This window comes from Cynara cardunculus (genome assembly GCF_001531365.2).
Source record: "Cynara cardunculus var. scolymus isolate 2C chromosome LG 1, CcrdV1, whole genome shotgun sequence".
Classification (NCBI taxonomy): Eukaryota; Viridiplantae; Streptophyta; class Magnoliopsida; order Asterales; family Asteraceae; genus Cynara; species Cynara cardunculus.
Genome location: NC_037528.1, coordinates 23830238 through 23839367, shown reverse-complemented (window position 1 = coordinate 23839367; position 9130 = coordinate 23830238). Strand labels below are relative to the sequence as shown.

Sequence of the window (9130 nt, the reverse complement as noted above, 5' to 3'; positions counted from 1 at the left end):
AATTGCCAAAATGTGCTCATCAGGAAAATTTTCTTTTATAACATGGTTTTCTCTGCTTGAAACTTTGTCTTCAATTCTTGACAAGTGATCAGCCACTTGATTGTCACATCCATTGCAATCAACTATCTCTAAATTTAATTCTTGTAAAAAAAGAATCCATCTAATAAGCGTTGCTTTAGCGTCGGCTTTGTTAAATAAATATTTGATGGCGGAGTGATTCGTATACACGCTGACTTTAGTGTCAATTAAGTAGGATCGAAAACAATCGAAGACAAATACTACTGCAAGTAATTCTTTTTCCGTGGTGGTGTAATTTAGTTGGACCTTCACTAAAGTTTTACTTGCGTAGTAGATGGGGTGGAAATTCTTGTTTCGTTTTTGTCCTAAATGGCACCTACGGCCCAGTCATTTACGTCGCACATAACCTCAAAAGGTATGGTTCATATTCGGGGCAATGACAATAAGTACCGAGACAAAAGTTGCTTTGATAGTTTCAAAAGCCTTTTTGCATTCAAATGTAAATTCAAAAGTTTGATCAACATGCAATAAATTACGTAAGGGTTTGGAAATTTTTGAAAAATCCTTAATAAATCTATGGTAAAAACTCGCATATCCAAAAAACTACGAATGCCTTTGATCGAATATGGTTCGGACAATTGCATTATAACCTTGATTTTTGCTTTATCAACCTCCAAACCATTTTTAGAAACCATGTGACTAAAACAATTCCTTCTTGTACTATAAAATGACATTTTTCCCAATTAAAAATTAAATCATGAGTTTCACATCTTTCCAAATTTTTCTTTAAATTGGCAAGACAATTTTCAAAAGATGTACCGATAACTGAAAAATCATCCATAAACACTTCCATGGTATCTTCAATCATGTCCCAAAAAATTGACATCATGCAACATTGGAAAGTAGTAGTGCGTTACAAAGACCAAATGACATATGCCGAAAAGCAAAAGTTCTGAAAGGACAAATGAAAGTGGTTTTCTCTTGATCCTTGGGTGCAATGTGAATTTGGTTGTAACCCGAATATCCATCCAAAAAGCAATAAAATTCTCTTACGGTCAATCTATATAGCATTTGATCAATAAAGGGCAAAGGGAAATGGTCCTTCTTCGTAACTAGATTTAATTGCATATAATCCATGCAAATCTGCCATCTTATGACGGTCCTAGTAGGGATGAGCTTATTTTTGTCATTAGTGATAAACGTGGTTCCACCTTTCTTTGGTACACATTGTACTGGACTCATGCAACCACTACTAGAAATGGGGTATATTATATCCGCATCTAACCACTTCAAAATTTCTTTCTTAACAACCTCCTTCATGATGGGATTTAATCTCCTCTGTGGTTGCACATTTCCAACACTATTTTTTTCCAAAATTATCTTATGTTGGCAAAGAGATGGACTAATATCCCTAAATGTCGGCAATGGTCCAACCTATGGCTCTCTTGTGAGCTTTCAACACCTCTATCAACCTTAATTCTTGTTCATTACTTAATTTTGAAGAAAATAATTACTGGTAATTTTTCCTCCTCCATAAGATAAACATATTTAAGGTGACTAAGGAGTGGCTCTAATTCTAACTCCAGGGCTTGCTCTATTGATGGGACTTTGATAGTTCTATCTTTAGAGTCAAGTTGTTCAAATGCCGCTAAATCTTCCAATTCAACTTTTTCTTCCATTATGTCCTTAGATATTTCGCTAATGTCATTATTGTAGAGAGAGTCGATCAAACTTATCTCTAGATCTTCACCTAAAGCATAGATGATTGAACAATCACCTACCTCTCCATGAAACTTAAGGGAATTAAATATATTGAATTTCACATCCTGATCACTTACTATCATGGTTAACTCCCCCTTTTGCACATCAATTAATGTTTTCCCGGTTGCAAGAAAAGGTTGTCCTAAAATGATTGGGACATTCTTGTCAGCTTCATAATCCAATACTAGAAAATCGGCCGAAAAAATAAATTTATCGAATTGGACTAAAATATCCTCTATTTTACCCTTGGGGTAAGCAATGGACCTATCCGTCAATTGTAAAGTCACAGTAGTTGGACGAACTTCTCCTATTCCGAGTTTGTTAAAAACTGACAATGATATAAGATTAATACTTCCCCCCCCCCCAAATCACATAGAGCATGACCTACTTCTTTTCCTCCTATAGAACATGGGATGGTAAAACTTCCATGGTCTTTTAGCTTGGGAGGAATTTTACAAATAAGGAATGCGCTACATTATTTGGTCAAAGCAACCATCTCAAATTCATTCAACCTTCTCTTTTTATTTAAAATGTCTTTCAAAATTTTAACATAGCTTGGCATTTACTCAAGAGCTTCTATCAAATGTATGTTATTGTGGAGTTGTTTAAAGATTTCCAAAAACTTCTTAAATTGCTCGTCCACATTTTTGGTTATTCTTTCCGAAAAAGGTAAATTTTGCAAATTTGGAGCTGGTTGGTTAGACTTTTTCTACTGGACAGTGGGCAAAATATTTCCACTGGGAAGTTTGAGTTGAAAGCTGTGAAGTGCTGGATGTGGATGCAGGGACTATTTTCTGGATAGCAGTTGTATTTTGAGTTTATCCATTAGGAGGACATAAAATTGGAAAATCTGACATATCAAAAGCGTGTGAAACCTCGTTTTGATGGTTCGGTTTTTCGGCAGCTTCATTTGTGTGATTATTGACTCTTGAGCTATCCTCACTTAATACGGTTACGAACTTGATATGCTCCTTACCCTTAGGGGTTTCCCTGTCACTAGGTAAAGTTCCTAAATGTCTACCCTTGAGATCAGCGGAAAATTGGCCGAGTTGGGTTTCGAAACTTCTTAACGTTGCATTGGCTTAGTTTATAAAACCTTTGAGTAATGATTCGAGTAAACCATTACCGTCTGATGCATTTTTCCTAGGCACATGTGATTGTGAGGGTTGCCCGATTTTTGGCAGTTGTGAGGAGCATCTTGTCCATATCCCAGGGGATTTTGTGGCCGATTTTGGAATTGGGTTACCCCGGGGGGTTTGAAGTATAGGATTTCCGGCCCAAGAAAAATTGGGGTGATTGCTCCAATTTGGATTATATGTGGGAGAAAATGGGGCTATTATACCATGACTCCCAATATAATTTACCGAGACGGGATTTTCGGGGCAATATTCATAAGAATGACCCTCACCACAAAAGACACAAGATTCGGTCATAGATAGATTGGATATTATGGATTGAATCGGATTCTTTTCCCCATTTAAGCTAAAATTGTTTTTAACCAAATTAGTTAAAGCTACAACTTGAGTATTTAAAGAAGATATGACATCAAGTTCGTGAATGCCCGAGGCAAATTTAGAAACAATAGCACGAGGATTTGACCATTCAGTATCATTATTAGAAATTCGTTCCAAAATGTCATACCCCTCGTTATAGGTTTTGGCTTTGAAAACTCCACCGGCCGTTGCGTCAATAATAATTTTAGCGGCACTGGAAAGTCCATTATTTTATTTTATTTTTAAATTGAATACAATGAGGGATTCCATCATTCCATGATGAGGACATTTCCGTAGAAGGTCATTGAAGCTCTCTCTTGCGTCCGAAACCGCTTCATTTTCTTCTTGGCGAAACGTCATAATTTCATAACTTTTACATTCCTTGTTGGATGAAAGTATTTTTTTAGAAAATTTTCCGCCAAATCATTCAAAGTTAGGATCGAGTTTGGTGGTTGAGAATTTAGCCATGCTCTAACTCTATCATTTAATGTGTAAAGGAAGAGTGTCAAGCGTAAAACTTTTTGTATGACTCCAGAAATTTTAAAATGATCCGTCATTTCTATAAAAGATTTTAAATGAGAACTCGGATCTTCCGACAATAATCCCCCAAACTGACCCATTATGGAAATCATTTGAAATATTACCAGTTTTGGTTCAAAAGCTGTTGTATAGTCTCGTATGCCTCTATCTTTATCATCGACAATTTTAATCATAGCCTCCCGAGGAGGTAGATTATCCCTCATGGTACGGTTTAAATTGAGGTAAATTATCACTCCATATGTGTGTGTAAGTTTAGAGAACCCATTCATTTTATATAAACATGAAAACACCCTATCACATATAACAATATACATGAGGGGTTTAATGGTGTACGGACAACTTAATATATAACCTAAGTTGTGTGAATTTTACAAAATACAATAAAATTTGTAAAAAGGAAAGTAGCCTTGGATACCATAAACCATGGATGCATTCATCATTGTTTCATGGACAAACACAACACCAAAAACCACCAACATTATCCCTTTTGTTCAACCAATTAATTGTGGTTGAAGCATTAATGATTATTATATGTTATACTAACCTTTTTATTACCCAAATAACCCTTTACCATTATTACATTCCCATCTATTCAGATTGCTTTCATTATGTCATGATTGTCATCATTGTTTTTTTATTGGATTGTTCTTATATTTTCGTAAATTACAGGGGTTCTCGTTCAAACCTCCACTTATATATATATATATATACCAAAATCCTCAAAATAAAACATGTATTTCATTTATATTATATTTAAACTTTTGGTTTTGGCTTACTCATGTAGTAATAAGAGTGACAATCATATATTCATTTCCTTTTCACGTGATACAAGCAATCCCACAAAATGATGAGGCCATGAGAGGAATCATATAATTCAAAAGGATACAAATGCCAATAAAAAAACAAAGGGGTGACTTGTGTCATTATTCAAAACTGAGGGGTAGTTTTCGAACAATTTCTGACTTGTTGGGTCATGGGTGCACTTCACCAACCAAAAATCCAAGCATCTTTTGTCATTGATCATTCTCTTAATGTCAAACTAAGAGCCCTGAAGTTTGAAAGATGAAATCGGAATAACCTTTCACTTTTGAAAAGTTGCAAGTTCAACCCCTAAACTTTGGTGCAATATCTTGAACCCATTCAACTGCTCCAAAAAGATTCAAAAAAGAAAACAGCAAAACTCATACTTTTGACAAACTTTGCCACATACATCCCCCTCCATTCACTTAAAATCAAGAGAGAACTTTCCAAATTCAACCCACAAAAAAAAAACAAGAAAAAAAAGACCCAAAACTTCCTACCACAGAAAAGGTCACATGTACCAACTAAACCCTACAAATTGACCCAAGAAAAAGAAAATTATATAACATTAGGTAGATTTCAGAATTTAGGGTAAGAAGGGGGTTAAGCGCAATTTGGGTTTTTACCAGGGCCTCCATAGTAAAAGTAGTGACCCCAATCACTATTGCTCCCAGTTTGGACATCATAACAGTTGGATTGCTCTGTGAAAGTGCCAATGTCTTTGGGAGCTTTCAGATTATTTTCTTTATCAACAACTTGAATGTTCCTGAAATAGCTGGCTTTCCCAAACCCTTCTTCTGGGAACCGCCCGCTGCCCATTTGGGTCGAAGTGTGCTGCCCATCGGGCTCGGAGTTCACCACTTCACCTCCCCACTCGATCATCGTAGCACTATCAGCCAAGTATGAGAATAAGAAAGATGGCCAGTATCCCAACACATATCCATTTCCAAATTGCATCCACCAATTTCCTTCCTTTTGATCCTGAAATAACATCAGCATTCCAATGAATCGTTAACAATTGATTTGCTTATGCCATATGTGGCAAAGCAGCTAATAAGCTAAATGTTGGCTCATAAGCTAGTCGATAAGCTAGTTATGTTTGGTAAAAACTAGCTCATAAGCCAAATGATAATGTAAACATGTCTTTTTAATTAACTCAAAAATAAGTTGGCCAACCATGGGCTTAGTGGGTCAGTTTTCTTGGTGCCCATTTTTTAATAAGCAATGCATAACAAGGGTTTCTGTACTTCTGTTTCAGGCAGTAGATTCCCTTGATCACAAACACACCACTATCTATGTCGGTGGGGGAACCAAAGAAGATGCCAAAGATTCTCAGCAATTGTTCCAAGTTTACATTTTCCTCAAATGATTCAATGACCTTCTGGTTTTTTAATTCAAGAAAATGGAAAATACATCAAAGGTGCCACTTTTTCTTGTGGGGTGTTTGAACAAGGCACATTTTTACCAATAAAATAATGAGTGAAAATCAAGATTACTGAGCCTTTTCTCACTTAGTGCTCTCTTTTAATTAATAAACAAATATTTAGGTCCATAGACAAGTTCAGTGGGTTGAGTTTGGAAGTTACCTTCCAGACAAGAATACTGATATCATATTGTGAATTCCTATATGCAGAAACAGGGGAGATGCTTGCACCCATTGCTATGTTGTTGTTGATTTGGATGAAACCTGAGCATAGTAGATTGTAGCAACCTGTTGCTTGATATGCATCACTCTGCAAAATTAAATTAAATAACGAGTTCAACAAAAAGAAAGAACAAATGCCCATTAAAATTGGTCAAAAAAATATGGTGTTTTTAAAGAGAGAGCATAGAATGAAATACTTACAGTCCAGTAAGTAAAGAGTCTTGTGTTATTATCACCATAAAGGTCTGGACTCACCTGAATATTATTATTGACATTTTAACATCAGATTCAAGAATTGACATCAAGATTTCAAAGTGAGGATATAATATTATATATATATATATATATATATATATATATATACATACATATATATATATATATATATATATATATATATAATATTGGGGTTTTGGAGGCTACCTGCCAGCCAGCTTCAATGCTGTTNATATATATATATATATATATATATATATATATAATATTGGGGTTTTGGAGGCTACCTGCCAGCCAGCTTCAATGCTGTTGAGATCTTCACCAAAAGAACCACCCAAAATCCAGATTTGAGACAAACTAAACTCATTTGGTTGCTGTATTTTTGGTTCCCAAACATTCATGGTTGCTTTTGCTCCATAGAATTTGTCTCCTTCCACATAAGCTATTGCATGCTACATGCCATAAAGATCATAGAAAACCATTTGTAATTAGTTGACCAAAAAGGATACATTTCATTCAAAGGTAATACTAAAGTCAATCAATCATAATAAGAATTAAAACTACAATGCCCATAAAGAAAGATGCATTTAAAATTAACCATTTCACCTCAAACAATATGTAATTGAAAATCTGAAAAGAGGGTGCATTCAATCTCAGAAAGACAACTACACCCATTGATGGTTAGTGCACATAAACAAGGGTCTTCCTATAGAACCATATGTGATTACTAGCTGAAAGGGTTGCATTCAAACTCAATAAACCATTGCCATTGATAATTAGTGCAAATAAACAAGGGTTTTCTTGCAAGAAAACTCATGTAGCACATTCTTTTGTCAGCAAGAAGAGAATTTGTTTAATCTTGTTGCTCACCTGATGTCCACTTTCATTCACAAGATCAGGATCTGCAGACTTAGGAATGCTCCTTGGCACAGGAATGCTTGTATGTTTCTTCTTCCCATATCTTTTAACAGAGCTTGCTCTCAAAACATCATCTTCTTTTGTTCTCCTTATGGGTATTGTATCTTCAGGACACATGCCATTCACGTGCCACAGCTGGTTGATCGTATTTTCTCTTTTGTTGGACTCTGTGTTCACTTTGTTCTCATCATAAATCCCTTCTGGATGATAGTTAGGCCTCATCTAAATGAAACCAAAACAAAAAAGTTAAAAAAGTGAAAGTTCATGAATGATAATGAAATCTTGAATGCATTAATCATAAAAAGAGACCTGGATTTTGTGGTCTTTGAGGAAGGGGTGATCAAAAGCTGGCTGGTGAGAGATGTGTACACAGTCAATCATATCCCCATCTGGGCTCTGTGAAATGAAATCATTCATACAAATAATTAACAAATTCAACTTTTTCTTAAAGTGCTGATTATAACAAATAATTTTTACAAGAAACTTTAAATTACCATTAAATCAAACACAAACTATAGTTTTATTAAAGTTAAAGAAGCAAAATGCACTAACTAACTAAGTGCTTGTAAATAATTAAAAACAAAAAGAAACCCAATAATTTTGAGTTCAGCACACCTGAATGGTCTTCACAGGGGCTTTGTTGAGGCGCTTTAAGTGCTTATGAACTTGAAGCTTTTGCCTGGAAGCTTTTGGCTGCCTAGCAGCGCAAGATAGCGAGATCAGACCGCAGACGATGAAGAAGATGAACAAGAACACAATTCTCTTCCTGCTTCTGCTAAAATACGCAACCGCCATTGTCAAATGCTGTAGAAAGAAAAAATCCCAGAAGCAAAAGAAAAGCGTTTTCTTCTTTTTCCAATTACAAGCTCCCAGTGATACTCATGTCCGCCATGACCAAGCAAAACCAAGAATCACACAAACAGACAGTTCTTTCTCTCTCTTTCAAGATTCTCTCTCTAGATTGAATTTGGGTTTATTTTGGATTTATAAACACGAGGTGGAAGAAGAAAATGCTGGAAAAGAAAGAAGTGTGTGAAGAAGGGTACGGCCGGAGAAAATGGGTGGGGGTGAAATTGCCCATCAGCGGCCACCCAATGGTTTTCTTTGTCGTTTTCACTGTGGTTTTCCGGTTTTGCCCCTACCCCATTTCAAACTCCCATTCTTTTCCCTTTTGACAACAATACCCCCTCCTTTTTCTATTATTATCTTACCTTTTTTATTTCCTTTTCATGTTTTTTTTAAATACACGTCATTATCTTTATTTAGTTAATATTTCAATTAAATATATACTAGTTGTGTAACCACGTAATGCAGTGGGAACCGTGAATTTTTTATGTAAACACAAGCTTCGTAGGTGTTCATGTATATACAACAAAGTTGACTCCTGAATATACAGAAGATGTTCATATGTTGTTCATATGTCTAATCTTTTTTGTTTGATGTGTTTTAAGGATATACACAAGTTGTTCCTATGTCTGACAACTCGTGTATCAAAGATAGATTATTTTTTTACCTAAATACCTTTTGATATTTTGTTCACATATGTTAATTGAAATAATTAATTTAATAATTAATTTTTAAATATCATTAAATACAATCGTTTATTATTTAAATTAACGGTCAAGATCGGTTAACAAAGTTAACACAATAATTTTGGTTTTATACATATATATATAGGGGTCCATTCAAGGAAGAACTGATTAGTTTGTAGTAACAGTGAGATCCAATCTTAACCACA

General features: G+C 35.1%; 1 protein-coding gene across 1 annotated transcript; it reads right to left on the bottom strand.

Annotated features, from left to right (window-relative positions):
• Window positions 1-4979: 4979 nt before the first annotated feature.
• LOC112515787 lies at window positions 4980-8516 on the bottom strand. Its single transcript, XM_025122721.1, has 7 exons — window positions 8008-8516; window positions 7702-7788; window positions 7345-7614; window positions 6762-6926; window positions 6460-6513; window positions 6200-6346; window positions 4980-5594 (listed from the first exon to the last, which is right to left on the bottom strand). The coding sequence occupies exons 1-7, from the start codon at window positions 8185-8187 to the stop codon at window positions 5217-5219; spliced, it is 1281 nt and encodes a 426-aa protein (XP_024978489.1). The 5' UTR covers window positions 8188-8516; the 3' UTR covers window positions 4980-5216.
• Between the last annotated feature and the right edge of the window lie 614 nt (window positions 8517-9130).